This window comes from Hemitrygon akajei, chromosome 2 (genome assembly GCF_048418815.1).
Source record: "Hemitrygon akajei chromosome 2, sHemAka1.3, whole genome shotgun sequence".
Classification (NCBI taxonomy): Eukaryota; Metazoa; Chordata; class Chondrichthyes; order Myliobatiformes; family Dasyatidae; genus Hemitrygon; species Hemitrygon akajei.
Genome location: NC_133125.1, coordinates 92611535 through 92632373, shown reverse-complemented (window position 1 = coordinate 92632373; position 20839 = coordinate 92611535). Strand labels below are relative to the sequence as shown.

General features: G+C 38.4%; 1 protein-coding gene across 1 annotated transcript in view; it reads left to right on the top strand.

Moving 5' to 3' along the window:
• The window catches only part of LOC140714547 (low-density lipoprotein receptor-related protein 1-like), a 1940354-nt gene that overhangs the window by 1666430 nt on the left and 253085 nt on the right, over positions 1–20839 (top strand). The window contains exon 55 of the mRNA XM_073025830.1: positions 17652–17839. Coding sequence (XP_072881931.1) covers positions 17652–17839 — 188 coding nt within the window. The remainder of the gene's footprint in view (positions 1–17651; positions 17840–20839) is intronic.

Sequence of the window (20839 nt, the reverse complement as noted above, 5' to 3'; positions counted from 1 at the left end):
GGGTCTGACCAAGGTCTTATATAGCTGTAACACTACCTCACAGCTCTTGAATTCATTCCCATGGTTGATGAATGCCAATATACCATACACCTTCTTAACAATGCTGTCAACCTGTTCAGCAGCTTTGAGTGTCCTGTGAACACAGACCCCAAGATCTCTCAGATCTTATATCCTGTCTTCAAATTTGACCTACCAAACTGAACCACTTCACACTTATCTGGGTTGAAGTCCATCTTCATCCTAGCAATGTCCCGCTGTATCCCCTGACAACCCTCCAGACTATCCACAATATCCCCAACCTTTGTATCATCAACAAACTTACTAACCTACCCTTCTACTTCTTTATCCAGGTCATTTATAAAAATCACAAAAAGGAGGGGTCCCAGAAGAGATCCTTGTGGAACATTGACCTCCCTGCCGAATATGAACCATCTACAACCATCCTTTGCCTTCTCTGGGCAGGCCAATTCAGGATTCACAAAGCAAGGTCCCTTGGATCCCTCTCTGAAGGAGCCATGCATGGGGAATCTTATCAAATTCCTTACTGAAATCCATATACACTACATCCACTGCTATACCTTCATCAATGTATTTTGTTACATCAATATTTATATTTAAAAAGTAAATCAATATTTGATATGCAAGGAGTTGAAGGAATACCAAAATGGTCAGGTGTCCATGTCTCTATGGATCGCACATGCCATAACTTTCTGGATAGCCTACCTTTAGAGATTTTGTAACTTTACATGGGTCAATGATAACATGAACTGCTATAACCTTATCAATCATATTCATTACCCCTTCAAAAAACCAAATCAAACTCATCTTTCATGCAAGTCTCGCTGACTATCCCTAATATGAATAATCTCTGTCACTAAGGATCTTTTCCAATAATTACCCTTCCTTGTAAAGCTTACTAGCATATGATTTACTATTTTCTTATTAAACAAAAGAACAACTATGGCCATTCTCTTGCCCTCTGAGATGCCACATGCGACTAAAAAAGGATACAAAGATCTCTCTCAAATTACCAGCAATTTCTTGTAAATAACCTGGGCTAGATCCCATCAGGTGCTGAGATTTAATGTTCTTATTGAGATGCAAGGCCTTTTCATTCTCAATACCAAGAGAACCTAGATATCAACATACCCCTCCCTGTTCTCTCTTTTCTCTATAAATCCTTTTTGGTGAATACCAGTGTGAAAGATTTACTTAGTATCTTGCTCACTTCTAGATATAAACTCCCATCTTTGACCTTGGCATGTCCAACACTCACCCTTACTAATATCTACATACTAACTAAAACTCTCATGTTCTGTTTGTCTGCTTGTGACCTCCAATTAATCCAAACAGTGCATTACAGCAGCACTTTTTCTGACTGGATGGCATCCATTAGTCTCGTGAGACCATGGATCTGCGCCTGGAAAGTCTTCCTTCAGTTGCTCCAGGGTGCAGGCCTGGGCAAGGTTGTATGGAAGACCAGCAGTTGCCTAAGCAGTAAGTCTTCCCTCTCCACACCACCGATGTTGTCCAAGGGAAGGGCAAGGACCAGTACAGCTTGGCACCATTGACGTCGCAGGAGTTGCCAGATCAAGGTTGAAGGCAACGTCGGACTGCCTTAGGGACTCCAGCTCCAGATTTATCCTCAGGGTTTACTCCCGAAGTCTTTCCCATAAGTGGGTATGGCCGCAAGGCAGCAGAGATTTGAAATCAGAGTTTTCCCTCGCTTAGGTGGACTGTCTTCCCAGGCTGATGAGATCCATCTACCCAACTTAAAATGCACAAACTTATAGAATGCATGCAAAGTTCAGGGTTATATATTTGTATAAAATTGCTCACTTGCCTATCAACAGGCCCCGCTTTCCACAACTCGAGCTGATTCCAGCTTTCATGGAAACGTGATGCAACACCACGACGCATGCGCACGACCAGCCTCAGCAGCACCTCACGATGCTCACAGCAACGACACCAAGCAGAGCAAACGGGCAGGGCAGCTCTATTTCGAGCGGTCACATTCTGCTAATCACCATCAGCATGTGCAGGATTGGGACAGATCAAACTGCCACCCATCAATAAGAGATAACTGAATCTAACTAAAGGTAATGTACTTCAAAAAACCCATCAAACCCTTTGCTGCAGTCAATGGACAGCGGTGACTATATCACATCCATTTAGGAGAGCGCCAACTACATCATCAAGAGAAATCAGCATCCTGGAGGCTTTGGTGTTACTGGTTCGTATCTTCTATCCAGCATTAAGATAAAACCATATGGTCAGCCTAATTATGCCGCGTGGAAAGAGAAGGGAGACATTATGGTCAAGAGTTAATTTAACTCTTTAAATTTAATGTGGTAAATTGGATCAGCAAATTTGCTGATGATACAAAGATTGGAGGTGTAGTGGACAGTGAGGAAGGTTTTCAAAGCTTGCAGAGGGATTTGGACCAGCTGGAAAAACGGGCTGAAAAATGGCAGATGGAGTTTAATGCAGACAAGTGTGAGGTATTGCACTTTGGAAGGACAAACCAAGGTAGAATATACTAGGTAAACGGTAGGACACTGAGGAGCACAGTAGAACAGAAGGATCAGGGAATACAGATACAAAATTCCCTAAAAGTGGCGTCACAGGTAGATAGGGTAGTAAAGAGAGCTTTTGGCACATTGGCCTGTATAAGTTAAAGTACTGAGTACAAGAGTTGGAATGTTATGGTGAGGTTGTATAAGACATTGGTGAGGTCGAATTTGGAGTATTGTGTGCAGTTTTGGTCACCTAATTACAGGAAGGATATTAATAAGGTTGACAGAGTGCAGAGAAGGTTTACAAGGATGTTGCTGGGACTTCAGAAACTGAGTTACAGAGAAAGGTTGAATAGGTTAGGACTTTATTCCCTGGAGCACAGGAGAATGAGAGGAGATTTGATAGAGGTTTGTAAAATTATGATGGGTATAGATAGAGTGAATGCAAGCAGGCTTTTTCCACTGAGGCTAGGGGAGAAAAAAAACCAAAGGACATTGGTTAAGGGTGAAAAGGGAAAAGTTTAAAGGGAACATTGGGGGGAGCTTCTTCACACAGAGTAGTGGGAGTGTGGAATGAGCTGCCAGTTGAAGTGGTGAATGCGGGCTCACTTTTAATATTTAAGAAAAACTTGGACAGGTACATGGATGAGAGGAGTATGGAGGGATATGGTCCAGATGCAGGTCAGTGGGACTAGGCAGAAAAATGGTTTGGCAAAGCCAAGAAGGGCCAAAAGGCCTGATCCTGTGCTGTAATGTTCTATGGTTCTATCACTCTAAGAGATGACGCCAAATGTCGTCGGGAAACGGGAAAGAGAGAGAGAGAGAGAGAGAGAACAAGAATCGGATGAGGCCGGGGCCACACATCTCCAGGATCAGAAACAAAGAACAAACAGCAGAAGAGATGAAGGGACAGCAGATGAAAGGGCTGCATATCTCCAGAATGACAACAGGCACAGGAGGAGGAGAGAGGAAGAGACAAAGGAGCTGAGAAATGCCTGTCTCCAAGATCAGAGACAAAGAACAAACAGCAGAAGAGATGAAGAGATGGCGGATGAAAGGACTACACGTCTTCAGAATGACAACGAAAGGCACAAGGGTGGCAGATCAACCAGAAATGTTGTAATCAGAAGTGTCCTTTGTTAAATGAGGAGGAGTTATATTTGCCTTGGTATGTGTCTTTCTTCTCTAATAAACTGAGTTTTTCTTCTTCAATTTCCAAAGTGAAGTGATAGTAATAGCTTTCAGGAAAATTTAATGTTCATTCTGGTCAATTCAGTCTACACTATCTTTCTCTCAAAGGGTGCCCCAACAGGTCACCCAGTTGTCTGGTATGTATAAAATGCCTCAGGATTTTCCTTAATCCTACTCAGTAAGGACGTTTCATTGCTCTTTTTACCCCTCTTGGTTCCCTGCTTAAGTTCTTTGCAGTTTCCTTCATATCTTTCAAGAACCATGTTCAATGTCAGCCTCTCATGTTCGTCCATTTATCTTTCTGGGATTTGCAAATTCCCTCGTTTTATGTGTCGTGTCATATGACATAGGCGATCATGATGACTTTGATTGTTCATTTTGTTCTTGGCAAATTTTTCTACAGAAGTGGTTTGCCATCGCCTTCTTCTGGATAGTGTTGTTACAAGACAGGTGACCCCAGCCATTATCAATGCTCTTCAGAGATTGTCAGCCTGACGTCAGTAGTCACATAACCAGGACTTGTGATATGAACCAGCTGCTCATATGACTATTCTTCACCGGCTCCCATGGTTTCATGTAACTCTGATCGGGGTGGGGGGTGGGTTGTGCTGAACAAGTACTACACCTTGCCCAAGACTGACCTACAGGTTATCAGAGGGAAGGAGTGCCTTACACCTCCTTTGGTGGAGACATATCTTCACCCCTCCATCCAAGGCAGTATGGTATCAATGGCAACCATTGAGATCAGAGTCAATCACAGTCTAGAAAAAGTAATTTCAAAAGAGAATTTCTTATATTTTCCATAATCATATGGCCATTATTATGTTTTTGCTTCTAGGATCTAGCTATGTGAAAATATCTGCTTTGCTTCCCATAATATAATTGTAAATGAATGCCATGCATACATCTTTGGATGTATTGATTTTCTCCAAGATTATGGGGAAATACATATTTTTCTTTCCTTCAAGAATACCATAAAAAATAGTATAATGGCAGCTGACAATACTTGTCAGTTAAGATTGAATAGTGGCAACACACAGTAAAGTAAATCACATGTACGTTTTTGATTGTTCTATCACTGTTAACCACAATATAATTCATGCAGTGACAACTTAATTTCAAGGTGATTAAGTGGCAGCCATTAAAATATTCATGCATTATCATCATTGCCTGCTTCAAACAACCCACAATGTTCATCTTGTGATTTGGAAACAGCAGGAATCCCAACACTGAGCTGCAGTTCTCCACACTATTCTGTTCCTCCTGCTGTTCTGTTTACTATATAATGCTGCAGCTTCTGTCACCATCACCATCAATTGTTATTTAGGTACTATTTAATTCTTACTTTACCATGATCGTGGCCTTTCTTGAAATTTTCTGTCCTGTCTTAATTTCTTTTTTGAATAATGTTCAATACAATGAGGAAATTGAATGGAAAGTAACCCCAAAGTGATTTTAACATGCTATTCAGAATCAGAATCAGGTTTAGTATCACTGGCACATGGCATTAAATTTGTAGTATATATAAATAGTTAAATTCAATAAGTAGTAAAAAAAAAAGTCAGGTACAGTTCATGGGTTCATGTTCATTCAGAAATCTGATGGCAGAGGGGAAGAAGCTGTACTTGAATCATTGAGTTTCTGCATGCAGGCTCCTATTTCTCCTTCCTGATGGTAGTAATAAGAGGTGATGGGGGGTCCTTAATGAAGGATGCCGCCTTTTTGAGGCATCACTCCTTGAAGATGTCCTGGATGTTATGGAGGCTAGTACCCACAATGGAACTGACTGAGTTCACAATCTCCTGCAACTTCTTACGATCCTGTGCAGTAGCACCCCCCCCCCCCCACCATCTCCATATCATACAGTGATGCAACCAGTTGGAATGCTTTCCACAGTATACATGTAGAGATTTGTGAATGTCTTTTGCGACATACCAAATCTCCTCAAACACCCAATGAAATATAAATGCTGTCATGGCTTCTTTATTACTGCATCAATAAGTTGTACCCAAGATAGATCCTCAGAGATGGTGGCACCCAGGAACTTGAACTTTCTCACTCTTTGCACTTTTGATCCCTCAATGAGGACTCAGAGGCCCTCAAACTTATATTGTCAAAGGCCAAAGTAAGTAGGTTTATTGGGAAAATAGAGTGACATTTGTTAAGTTTTGCAAGTGTGGCACCAATTTTGGCAGGCCACAGTCCTCTGTATAAACAGATTCCTTTCATTTTTATATGGCTGTCAGTATTTCAAATTCAGTAAGAAAAGCTGTTGATTTAATTGTATTTACAGAACTTTTCAAATAATCCAATTTTGAAATTTAAGTTGAGGTGAGTTAATGTATTTATCTTAATATATCCATATGTGTCAGGAATATTGAAATTCTGAAATAGTTATCCATAATCACAAATTAAAATCAATTTCATGATGCATAAATGTTTAAAATTATGTTTAACAAGAATGAAAATTTATTTAGCAGAATGAATGCTTAAAATGGCAGAACAATTGAAATTGCCATAAATGTAAGCTGACCAAAATAATTAGAAGGGAGGTAACAATTCTCTCTCTCATTCTCTCCCTCTCCCCATCACGCCCTCTCCCTTTCTCCCCCATCCCACTCTCCCCCTTCCTCTCTTCCCTCCTCTCTCTCTCTCTCTCTCTCTTTCTCCCCTTCTCCTTCTGTCTCTGCTCACCCTTTCTCTCTCTTTGTCTTAGCTGACAGGCACGTTTGGTATTAGTTGTCTCACTTCCCACTAAATGAATTTATCACAAATGAGAAAATCTGCAAGTACTGGAAATCCAAGCAACACAAAATGCTGGAAAGTCTGTAACGAAGACTGTACTGTTTTCTATAGATTCTGCCTGGCCTGCTGAGTTCCAGCAGCATTTTGTATGTGTTGCATCAATTAGTTTATCAGTCTAATCAATTTGAGCATTAGAAGTCTCAATTAAGTCTTTCTTTATATTCCTTGCTCCACTGAGAATGGAATTTTCTCCCTGATTGTTCAGCAGTGTTCACATCATCCTGAGAAATCATTGCTGATGATGATTCAATCTTGCTTCTATGAGATCCACGTTTCTATGGCTAAATTAACATCTTATCTGATTCACCTTTCCTTTTTCATGCTTGCTTTCTATATTTCTGTCATAGTACATGACATTTAAAAGCTTATGATTTTATCAAGCTGCATTCACACTCTCAGGGAATATTGAACTTGAATCTCTTAATGTTGACTAATGTCCATCTTTCTAGTAAATATTTATTTCCAGTTTTTTCTCTCTTCAATCAAGGATCACCTTCTGTGCAACAAGTTGCATCTGTCACCTGTTCTACTAGCCCAAGAATCTCACCCTTAATTGTATTAGAGTTCCTCTCACTGACTTACTGACCCCACGTCTGCTGCCAAGTTTCCTTTCAGTACTGACTTAACCAATGGCTAACTTTGCTGGTAAAGGTACATGTTGTCTTTCCACAGTTGTCTGCAGTCATTTGTTGTTTTCTCTCTTGAATCACAGAGGTCTCAGTGTAATACCCTCCAAATAACAAACCAATGATGGTAAGAAAAGTCTATTTTCAAATCAAGAAGTTATATGAGTTGGAAGGAAGCTTAACAGTTGTTTATGACAATGCCACTGTATTACAGCTTTCATCAATTGCTATACTAAAGATTGTGAGAGTGGAAGAGGATGCTTGAGAACTGTTGTTAAGCCTCCTGTAGTTTGCAAACAATGCAATTAAACTATATTGATAATGCAGCCATTCAAACTGACAGTGAGAAAGTGGGCAATTTTAACTTTCAATTTGCAACATTAAATTTGGCTTAATTTTGTTCAAGCATTTTTCCTAAATTTTCAAATTACATTTCATTGCTTACTTCAATTTATAAGCATATAACTATATAACAATTACAGCTCGGAAACAGGCCATCTCGACCCTTCTAGTCCGTGCCAAATGCTTCCTCTCACCTAATCCCACTGACCTGCACTCAGCCCGTGCGGGTCAATGGGATTACACGATCATTTGCCAAGCTGATTTATTTGGTTTGGAGAAGAATTAGAAGCTACGTACAAGGCATGGCTTATATTGCACCTTAGACTGTGTTTCATTTGCTCTGATCCTTCAGTCCTTCTTGTAGTAAATATATTTTAATGTCTATGTTAAATGTGCTGATTTTAATGCTGAAACCAAGACTTGATGAGGGAAGCCGAGGCAAAAAAAAAGTGAACAAAATAAGGAGATGAAAATCATCTTTTATAATGAAATAATTCCAGGATTATAAAAGCTACAAAAAATTTAAAAACACTTAAACCCAACAAGATAGTGAGTCAGGTGTTAGGAGGAGATTAGTTATCAATTCACTTTGTCTGACATTCGCCTTTTGAGTGTCTCTCAGTGGGTCTAATTAGAGTGGCTGAGTTACTACTTAAACTTTATTATGAATTCTGCTCTGGGAATTCTGGGTATTGATTTGAAATCCCTTGATCTGCAAGCTTCCAGGCTTGTGGGCCATCAATATGCCTCCCATGTAGACAACACAAAATGAAAATGATTCAGACATATTTCTCTATGTATTTTAGCCTTTGGTTGAATTATATCTCTCTGAAAGTGTTTGCATTTTATGCCTGCTTTGCTAAAATCCACACTGTATTGATTTTGTTACTACCTTTCAAGGTAGTAAACTTGGTGTTTGCAGGCATATGTTTTAAACATACAGATCAAAAATGGGCCAAAATCAAAGAAAATGTTAATGCTTTAAACTATAGCTATTAATGCATCCATAGGTCCCCAAAGAAAGCTCAGATGAGCTTTCTAATTTTGATTTCTGTGTTTTCAAGTTCATTCTTATTCTTTTGCTGTCTTTGGTTTAGGAAGACGGGACAAGATTTCCAAGTCATCCCTGAGATAACTCTTCATTGTTTTGAACATTGCAATAAACATTTTGTTTCAGTTCACAGTATGAACGTCCAAATTACTTGGTTGTTCTCTCAGTAGATGTATTTCCCATCACTTAATGCTCTTGAGAATGCATTGTTGAACTTTTGCATTCTGTATGATGAAGCTGCTCTATAGTATTGTTAGGGAGGGGTATCCCGAATTCTGATCCACCACTCCATATTAGGATCATACATGACATTGAAGATTTTGAGAGGTGATACTCTTCCCTTGTGCTTCTTGTTTCAGTCGTTCTCAGTGATTAAGGTCATAAATTTTATAGGCAATTAGAGAAGGTACTATATCACTCCTGATGTGTTTTGAAGATGGTGTAAATTCTTAAGGGAATCAACCATACAAGTTATTCATTGAATGTACCGAACTGTTCTGCTAGCAACAGTATTAAAGCAGTTCATCCAAGTAAGTCATATGTTAATAATGATCCCAAGATTGAAGGGGATTCGATTACAGGATATATCATTGAATGTCAAGACCAGTGAGCTAGAAACTCATCTGCCAGAGAAGCATATCCAGATACTTTCTTACATGATTTAAATATTACTGTTTGCTGAAATGTGAATGTTATCTAGATGTTGTTACTTGATTATCCATAAGTCACAAAAATACATTCTCACCATGGCAGAACCAATGTTTGTGTTTTTTGAACTTAGTATAGAAGGCAAATAATTAATAGAGAATGCAGATTCAGTAAATATCCCAAGTTTTTATCCAGGAGCTGATATGAAATGATAGCTAGCATCTGCTGTTGTATAAATCCAACCTGGAGAGAGTTTGTCTCATGACTTCACTTCTGAAAGGGAATCATGATGACACATCCATCTGAATATCGTATACTTTCCAGTTCAGACACTCACCTCTTTCGTCTGAAATTGTTTTTTTGCTACTTTTGTATCCAGGCTTAAACGATGACAGGAGCGATATTGTCCTGAGAATCTTCCAATCTGAGCACAATTGAGTAGATTATTTATGATCTGGTATAGTTCTGCTTTTTGTGGATGTATCTCAGTTGCAGATGACTTAGACCCGTATTACCTAGTTTTGAGCTTTTTATGAGTCCTGAATTTATCTGATTTAGCATATTGTTGGGCATATTCTGTATACCATAATAGAATATTTACTCATTATGAAGATGACACAGTATGGTGTGGTGGTCACTTCTACCACTAGTGTCACTAATATCTGTTTCAAACGGATTTGTGAAGAAGAGGTTGAATGTTTTCTTTTTTCTTCTGTTTAGTTTGAATTTCAAATTAAATTAATTATCAAAGTATGTGTATGTCACCATATACTATGCTGAGATTCATTTCCTTGCAGGAATTCACAGTACAATAAAAGAAAACAAATGTTTGTTTGTTATGTGCCATATCGTATGATGTGGGCAATCATGGTCTATCCATGACCATGATTGTTCTTGGCAAATTTTTCTGCAGAAGTGGTTTGCCATTGCCTTCTGTGCAGAAATACAGTAGAATCAATTGTTATGTTCCCCGTAACTGGGTGACTTACCAGCAAAGATAGAGAGGTCCGCTGAAGACTGATGATGACCACATTCTTAAGGCTTCTCTCTTATTTTCCTGAGTCCAATTTCAGCACGTCGCACTCTGTCTTGGGTCATTGACCCCCCACCCCCCCCTTTACTAGGGCTCTTGCGATTCTCACAAAAGAGGGGGCTGGGGTCATAACACAATAAAAAAAAATACACACAAAGACATCTGTAAATCTGGCTTATTGGGGTGTTTAAAATTTAATTATTGTGATCAGTAGTAATACTGTTAAGCCATTTTCAGTGAAGAACTTTGATGTCCTCCAAGCAACACATACACAAAATGCTGAGACCCAAATGTTGACTGTACCCTTTTCCATAGATGCTGCCTGGCCTGCTGAGTTCCTCCAGCATTTTGCGTGTGTTGCTTGGATTTTCAACGTCTGCGGATTTTCTCTTGTTGATGTCCTCCAATTTATATTCAATCCTTTGCAACCCTCTACCACCTACCCATAAACAAACAAAAACACACACACACACTCTCTCTCTCTCTCCTCTCTCTCTCTCTCTCTCTCTCTCCTCTCTCTCTCTCTCTCTCTCTCCTCTCTCTCTCTCTCTCTCCCTCTCTCTCTCTCTCTCTCCTCTCTCTCTCTCTCTCTCTCTCTCTCTCTCTCTCTCTCTCCCTCTCTCTCTCTCTCTCTCTCTCTCTCTCTCTCTCTCTCTCTCTCTCTCTCTCTCTCTCTCTCTCTCTCTCTCTTTTACACTTCTCTCCTTCTATTTAATGTAGATGCATTACTGTCTCAATTGCTGGGAAAGGGCAACAGATTTAACAGCAAGTAGCTTCTTTGCCCACATTTGAACAGGTAACAATTACATATACTGGTATTCAATAATGTTGAGGATACCCAATTCCATTCTTGCCTAACTACATGTTACTGAACGGGAAATACCCAGGGATAGTGGAATTGTCTGAAACAGGCTGAAATTTATGACTCTGCATTGATGAATACATTAAGATGTTGCTTAAATAGACTTTAGTGCAGCTTGGTCACTTTTTGCCAAGTGTGCAGATATTAGGAAGACAATCTTCGGAGGACTGACTGAGTGTGGTATGACATTTTTTGATTTCTTAACTTGACTCTCCTTTTTATTCAACTTTATTGTGGCAGCTTTATTGCCATTCTTTAAAATGCAACAGATAAATTATGTGGATAAAATTACTTTTAGTCTGTATTATGTTGAGGGCACTGCATAGATAATCCAATTTAAATGGTTAAGTAGTATTCAAACAGATGTTCTCAAGCATTGTCAAAAGTTCATTTTCCTCTCAGTTCAGGTTCTAAACTAAAACACCAATGTGAAGATTGTTTGTGTGCCTTGTATAAAGCCTTGAGCTTTAAGTGATTGGTTTCTTCTTAAGTGAGACGACAAATTTAATGTGATCCAAATAAAAAGTGTGAATTCTTTGTGGCCAGTTCCTCTGATGTATTATAAATCAAGGGATTACAGAGAATTTTCTTCAACTGAACACACTTTTTTTTTGAGTTAGACAGGTGAAAATACCAGAACATTGCACAATGAATGAAAAATACAACACAAATAATTGTTTTTTGCAGTGATGAATTGTTACAAAATGGAAATGAGCAGGGACACAGCATTTTCACCAGTTCCCAATAATGCAGCTAGTTTTAATTTCGTAGACAACGTTTCGAAGTTTCTAGTCGGGGATTTCAGTCAATCAAAGCTTCGCAACTACTGTACCAATGTCAATCATTTTGTACTCCTTTATACTTGTGGACAGAAGAATGACAATAAACAATCTGTAATCTTGAATCTTAGAGCTGAAATTGTATTTCTCTACCCGGTGAATTTCCAGCCAAGCATGCAGTTTCTCCAAAGATCAATTCCTGTTGGACAACTTCAAATCAGTGGAGGTTTGGGAATACGCATGTCTTCTATTTGTGGACAATTCATAGGATTAGAATTCAAAAAAGAGAAACAAAAATAAAAATACTTGTTTCAGTCAACCAACAAGTTAAAGAATTTTAGTTATGAGGAGGGAACATTAAGCTTGAAAATGTTTTCATTGGAAAGGAGAGTAAGGAGAAATGTGATTCAGAAGTATAAGATCTTATTGATAAGATGTACTTGATAGAGTGTAGAGCAGGGGTTCCCAGCTTGGGTCCACGGATCCTTCGATTAATGGTAAGGCTCCATGGCATGAAAAGGTTTAGGAACCCCTGGTGTAGAGGGAAGACTTTATTTCCTTAACAGAGGTAAATGACCAGGAAGCACTGATTTCAATTATTTAATAACATCATTAGATAGATAGATAGATAGATACTTTATTAGAGGCACATTAATAATATTTTTCAACCAAGAATAGTGAATCTTGGAACTCAAGTTCAGGTTTATTGTCGTTGAACCATACAGATGTATACCGCCAAACGAAACAACATTCCATCAGACCAAAGTGCACAATACAGTACATAAACTCACACACAACATGTAAAGTAAAATTACCACAAATAAATTAGCAACTAATAAGGTGCATTTATGACACAATTTGAAATGTAAATAGGAGAGCACTATTGGTGCTTCATATGTGATGAGGTCTGGATGTTGGCAGGGAGTTCATTAACCTGTGTTTCCTTAACCAAAGAGGTGGTATTGAGGGACCAGGTGAGGTCAACCATTATGGGCACTTCCAGAAACTTGGTGCTCCTGACTTTTTCCATGGAGGAGCCATTTATGTGCAGTGAGGAGTGATCAGCCTGCATCTTCCTAATACTTTAGTTGCTAAAGTATTAGCTTCATAATTTTTTTTAGCATTTCAGCATTATAGATCTGTTATGATGGCAATACTGGCTTTATTTTTAAACACATGGTTTATTAGTGTTACAGTTACATTACTGAGGGAAAACAAAATCAGTTTTTATGCTAGAGGACATTGATTGAAACATTGTAGTCTTACATTGCTAAATGTATGTGTATTAGACTAATGTTTCCATTAAAATAGCCAAAGAATGCTGTGATTGGAATGAATTAATGTGATTGCGATTATCACTAAAGCTAATTTCTGGTTATAGAGCAAAATTATATTATCTGTGTGGCAATGAAGGAATGTTTAATGGTTTTATCAGAAGACTGAAGAGATGCTGTATTGTTCCACTTCAAAATAGTGGCACAAATCACATTTGCCTGCCTTGTTTTAAATGGCCTCAGTATTAAATAGGAAGTTAAAATTATTTATGATTATCAATTTAATCCTGGTATTACTTTTAGGGTTTTAGTTCCATAGTATTGTATGATTGTATTGTTGTTCCAATTTATACGTGTCAATCTGAATTAAAATTGTTAGAAATGTTGCCTGAAAACATTTTACTCATTGTTATGCAAATAGAACATATTTACACCATTTTATGTAAAATATACAAATCTCTCTCTTTTCACACACCTAATTGTTATTTCTCAAAGGTCTAGGCAATTTACTTCTTTGAATTTCAAAGTGCAACATGTGTAAATGTTATTTGAAAGTAATTTCTAGAAGCCATGCTGTTTCCAGCAGGTGTGACAATTGTGTTATGCATTTCAAGAGGGAAAAGGAGGCAGTTTTAACCTAATCTACTTGGCAGGAATACTACATTTTAAACTCTTGGATAATTTCACAATGACATTAGCAGAATAACCTTAGAATCATCAGAAGAAAATATAAGCAGCACTTACATCATTTACACAGAAATCATACCGTTAGATCAAGAATTCTCCCATGGAAATTCACTCTCTTGTCAAATTTTTATCAAAGACTGAATTTTTTTTCAAATGATAGGATTGGGGTTTGCATTAAAATGTTGATAGCTCTGGATAATTTACAATATCCAGATCTTGCATCAAGTCACATAAGGCTTGTCTTAGTTTGTATGAAAGTAAATACCTCCAGTAAATACCATCTTTCAGCATGATCCAAGAGAAAAGCTTCCTTATGTGACTGTTCATGCAAGTTATTCTTCACCAACCATTCAATACATTTATGGTTCTTTTGTGGCATATTGTCATCCTAATATTTGGCTCCCTGAAACAATGGAATGCTTATATTCTATTGGTCAAAATATAAATGGTTTTCTGATTTTGTAGACTCTGAAAGATGACAGGTAAGCATCAAGTGATTGATAAACTCAGCCCAGAAACATGATAGCTCAGCTAAATAAGGCATTTGATCAATGCACAATAATATTAACAATAACTTGTTAAACCACAGTCTTTTATTAATCCCAAAAGCCACATTAGTTAAAATCAAGGTAGGGCTCTAAGTCTTGTTGAAACATTAATAGAAAATATTTTGTTGTCTAGTTCTTCAGTTTGCAAAGGCACAAAAGATTGACTAATGTGACTTGTTTCCTTATATGCTGCTAGAAGTAAGTCGTTTGTTACTCTCACTTCTTGTCAACCTGACTGCTAAGAATAACTTGACATGCCCCAAAAAAGTAAAGCACAAACATGGTCGTTTTATCAGTTTGCAAAAGAATAAGGTCAAAATGGTATTCTTCACTCCCTAACAGAACCTGAAGCCGCCATCAGGCTTTTGTCCTCTTGTTTATATTGTTGAATCCCTCATTTGCCCTTCACACCATTCCCAGGGCTGCAACCACCACTTGCTGTGATTTCTGTCCAGCTCAAAGTCCAAATGCCTTGGCCATGCCATTGATAAGGTCAGGCTACGAACAGTGACTGGGCATCAAATAGTGGAAACTGAAGCCTGCACCCAAAGTACCTGAGGCTCTCTTGATAGCTTGCTGAGGTCAAACCCCTACAACAACCTCAGTTTATCAGAGACACCACAAATTGAATTTAAATAATTAAAAAGAACTATAAATATAATTAAAAATAGCTTAAACTATAGAAATTCAATTAAAAAAACTAGCAAGGTCAAAACAAATAAGCAAGAAGTAAATTATTAATGCAAGATGGCCATCCTGTTGCTCGGCAGAGGGCCAGCAAGGAAACATGTCCGATTCCTCACCTCATTGCATTTTTGTTCTGCCAGAGTCAGCAGTAAGTCCAACACTAGAACAGAAAGTGAGATAATCCAGCATCTGCATCTATCATGTCCATGACTTTTCTGTTACAGTGTGCACTGCAAGTGCCTCTGACCTCTTAATCCACCTCTGGACCCATCAAAGAGTCCAGAAACAGAACAACCTGAGCTGAGGTAGTGATGCACTTTGTAACCGACCTCTCAGCTTTATGGCCCTAATAAATAGCATATATAGTGAGGACTCATTCATTTTAATATGTTCCTGACCTACATTAAAATCATAATTATTTAATCTACATTTATTTTAATTCAGTAGCTTCAGTTTACTTAATTTTCTTTTTTATTTCTCTTTAAACTATTTCAAAGTGTTATCCATTATCAGAGACTTTTGGGAACAGTTGATGGCCTCTGGTAGTGCAAGTTGCCTGAAGCATCAGCAGACAGGCTCTCAGCTTATATTCCCTGAGGCCTACTCACTGCAAATCGACTGCTCTGCTTCACTGAACAGCCATGGGCAGCAACACTTTGAGATTGTAGTGGGTTTGTATACAAAGCTCCCATGTAAGAAAAAGATGTTAATTTAAGAATAAACCAAGGATAGGGACCAGTCCACTTCAGAATGCTGAAGAGGGTGGAGAGATGAATACATGTTTATTGTTCACATTATACTGAAAGTGCCAAGATCACAGAGTATTATCCATTGCATGTGGAGCCTTGTAGGATAAGATTTCAATGCAAAGTCACACTGGAGAACATTGAACTGGTGCAGGTTCTGGAGGTAACAGTGCATCTGAATGGCTGTTAAGCTGAAGTACTTGCCAGTTGAGATGGGGGACTTATACAGAGTGCTTAATATTTACCTAAAATCATAACTTTTATATTACTTTCAGTCAAACTGGAAGTTCTAAATTATTGACAATACTGCTTTTACATTGATTGTTGAAGCCAAATGTTTTAAGAAAAGAAATCAACAATGAGATCATGCTTTGAATAAAGGTTATGCATTTTGCAAATTTGAAGTTAAATTATTATTATGGCCTACCAAATTAGCAAACAATCTGCTTGTTTACATAATTATTACTTTAGGAAAGCCCTGCCAAAACTGTATTAATGTTGTCTTAGTGTTAATATAGAAAATGATTTTATGAATGGATTATTATGCAGTATAATGTATGTTATGCATCCTGAGAATACTCATTAAGTAAGGGTTAAGATAAAAACCCTCAGAAGATGTGATGGATGTTTGGAATTCATTATTTTTTTTCTCCTCATCATTAATGTTTTCAAAAACGTGTGACATCATGCATAGGCTTCTAGTTTATTCATTTTCATTGAATTACAATCAGTCTTTCCTCTAAGAACATCATACTGTTCCTAAAAATAGCATCAGCATCGACAGAAAATTACTAAATATTGGCTAGGAGTTGTAAGACACATTAAAATTACACTGCATATGGAACATACATCAATTTCTTTCAGGAGCATGGGAGTGAATCTTTTTTGCACACAGTACACAAAGAATCATAAACATGAATGGTGCCAACCGATGTAATTACACACATTAATTGGCATAATTTAAGGAGTTACACAGAAATTGAGACACAGCCTCTGGGATCTGCTTTGTTAAGAGCTCTTTAGAAGTGCTGACCTGGCAGATCATTGAGTTGGATTCATGGTCTATCAGCGGAATAGACATAGGGCAGGTTTACCAGATAAAAAAACTGGGGGTAATGGCAGCTGAAATTAAAGATGGGAGAAGTTACGTACCCTATCATGCCAAGAAGGTGGTGAACCTTTCTGAAATATGGGAAGATATTTAGCCCATTGAAGAAGAAACAGTGAATGACTTCCAGGTATAGAGCTGAAATGACAGCACAGATATGGAGTATTGTCTTATGCAATGCTTGAGCAAGTATTCATCCTGTTCTGGGTGCCTGATTTCTTAATTGAGACCAATGTAGTTTTATTCAGTGTTTACACATGTTTCAATGTTGCCGCACTGATAACAAGCATCAGCTGCATGCTGATTTATATTATTGGTGTATTCCAGTGCCCTCTGCATGTAGCTGTGCCACGTGCATGGAAACGAGCAGATTCTAGTTGCGCGAAATACCAATTGATCTTAGCGGTCAATTTTACATTTGCTTTTACCTGCTTGTTAAATTCCGCAAAGACAAGATGACCAAAGCTTGGAGAACAATATCAGTTTATTATCCAGTGGCCCGCTGGAGTAATTTATAATGGCAGCCCATATCCGATTATAGTGCATACTAAATAATAAATTTCTGTTGCTGATGACAGCAAATTATTCAAATACTCACAAAGGTAATAATTAATTGTTATTTTTAATTCATAAGCACTTGTGGTTCTTTATTAATGTTGTTTATCTGCAAAATGTTTTCAGTGCCAAGGAAAATTTTACTTTCATAATCAAATAAAAGATAGTTACTATTATTTCTTTCAAATTTTAGGGAAAAATTGCAACAGTTCTTTTTACCTGTGCAAAAATGGGAAGTGTATAAATGAAACCCTTACTTGTGATAAGAACAATGACTGTGAAGATGGATCAGATGAAAGCAATTGTTTTGTCAATGAATGTGCCAATAAGCGAATCAGCGGATGCTCGCAAGACTGCCAGGATTTTAAAATTGGTTACAAGGTTAGTGCTAATATGAATTGTAATCTGAACCACATCCACAAAAATATAAAAGACTTGATATGGACTTATATTGAAATGATATTGTGAGGTAAATTCATACCTACGCCTGATGTCAAAAATCAGTATTTCTGTTAATGAAGTAAATCTTATAGTTTAGTTCATTTAATTTTGATTGTCCATTAAACATTCAAGGATTCAAAGTACATTTATTATCCAAGTATGTATGCAGTGTACAATGGTGAGATTTGTCTTCCCAGAGACAACCATGAAACAAAGAAAGAAAAACCATGGTACCCATTCAAAGAGAAACAGCAAATCCCCAACACGCAAATGGCAAAAAAGAGTGATAAACATTAATACTGTTACGTATTCAGGCAACAATAAATATAGATGAGCTAGGCAAGGGTTTAACAACAAATAACATGTTTATTAAACACTGAAACAAACCCCCTCAAAAGTAAACAAACCCAAACGTAACCGGAAAACAGCTGCTGTGCGACACATTCACAGTTCTTAATAGCTTTGCAGTCCCAAACAGTCTTTAAAGCGGTATTGGGAAAAAACAGTTCTTTAGAACGATATGCCGAAAGTTCAAAAGCTCACAGTACTTTTAAAAGGAGAGACTTTTTAAAGCGATGTAAATTCTCTTCCACGTCGATGTCCTTCGATTCCCCGGTGTCGAACTTTCCCACGAAGAATTTTATAAAATATAATGGCTCAAAAGTACTGACCTTTCTTCCCACACTATTCTCAATCCTTTCTGGTCAACCCAGGGATTAACAACGAGAATAGTCAACGAAATCCTTCCGAATGAGGATCAAACAAGGTCGAACTTTTCCACCTTCGAAAATCGATTCTCCTCGATCTTTACCTTCCAAACTTTTGTTCACTCTCCATCAGCAAAGAAACCGTTGGCAGTGACCTTTTAAACTTTAGGCATTATATAAAACTTCATTTTTAACTAAACTGCGTCATCACATTAAATCACGCAGTGACATGAAGTCATCCTGGCAAATTCCGCCACGAACTGCCCCACCTGACAAGGTGGGTCTTCCTTTTATACCCTGTAGAAAAAACCTGTCACATGACCTCTACTGGCGGGAAAATGACATCACTCCACCATCACAAAACCATTACCTCATGTCCAGTATAACTTCAACCCCAGTCACGTGACAAGGGTACCACTGTCACGTGTCACGGGTACGTAACAATACAAAAGTAATAAATTTTAGTTCTGGAATTTTTTGTTATATTTGCCTGTGTAATAGAAACATAGAAACATAGAAAATAGGTGCAGAAGTAGGCCATTCGGCCCTTTGAGCCTGCACCACCATTCAGTATGATCATGGCTGATCATCCAACTCAGAACCCTGTACCTGCTTTCTCTCCATACCCTCTGATCCCTTTAGCCACAAGGGCCATATCTAACTTCCTCTTAAATATAGCTAATAAACTGGCCTCAACTGTTTCCTGTGGCAGAGAATTCCACAGATTCACCACTCTCTGTGTGAAGAAGTTTTTCCTCATCTCGGACCTAAAAGGCTTCCCCTTTATCCTTAAACTGTGACCCCTTGTTCTGGACTTCCCCAACATCGGAAATAATCTTCCTGCATCTAGCCTGTCCAATCTCTTTAGAATTTTATACGTTTCAATAAGATCCCCCCTCAATCTTCTAAATTCCAGTGAGTATAAGCCTAGTCGATCCAGTCTTTCTTCATATGAAAGTCCTGCCATCCCAGGTATTAATCTGGTGAAACTTCTCTGTACTCCCTCTATGGCAAGAATGTCTTTCCTGAGATTAGGGGACCAAAACCGCACACCATATTCTAGGTGCGGTCTCAGCAAGGACTTGTACAACTGCAGTAGAACCTCCCTGCTCCTGTACTCAAATCCTTTTGCTATGAATGCCAACATACCACTTGCCTTTTTCACCGCCTGCTGTACCTGCATGCCCACCTTCAATGACTGGTGTACAATGACACCCAGGTCTCGTTGCATCTCCCCTTTTCCTAATCGGCCACCATTCAGATAATAATCTGTTTTCCTGTTCTTGCACCAAAGTGGATAACCTCACATTTATCCACATTAAATTGCATCTGCCATGAATTTGCCCACTCACCTAATCTATCCAAGTCACCCTGCATCCTCTTAGCATCCTCCTCACAGCTAACACCGCCTCCCAGCTTCGTGTCACCCGCAAACTTGGAGATGCTGCATTTAATTCCCTCGTCTAAATCATTAATATATATTGTAAACAACTGTGGTCCCAGCACTGAGCCTTGCAGTACCCCACTAGTCACTGCCTGCCATTCTGAAAAGGTCCCGTTTACTCCCACTCTTTGCTTCCTGTCTGCCAACCAATTCTCTATCCACATCAATACCATACCCCCAATACCGTGTGCTTTAAGTTTGCACACTGATCTCCTGTGTGGGACCTTGTCAAAAGCCCTTTGAAACTAAATATACCACATCCACTGGCTCTCCCCTATCCACTCTACTAGTTACATCTTCAAAAAATTCTATAAGATTCGTCAGACATGATTTTCCTTTCACAAATCCATGCTGACTTTGTCCGATGATTTCACCTCTTTCCAAATATGCTGTTATCACATCTTTGATAACCGACTCTAGCATTTTCCCCACCACCGATGTCAGACTAACAGGTCTATAATTCCCCGGTTTCTCTCTCCTTCCTTTTTTAAAAAGTGGGGTTACATTAGCCACCCTCTAATCCTCAGGAACTAATCCAGAATCTAAGGAGTTTTGAAAAATTATCACTAATGCATCCACTATTTCTTGGGCTACTTCCTTAAGCACTCTGGGATGCAGACCATCTGGCCCTGGAGATTTATCTGCCTTTAATCCCTTCAATTTACCTAACACCACTTCCCTACTAACATGTATTTCCCTCAGTTCCTCCATCTCACTAGACCCTCGGTCCCTTACTATTTCCGGAAGATTATTTATGTCCTCCTTAGTGAAGACAGAACCAAAGTAGTT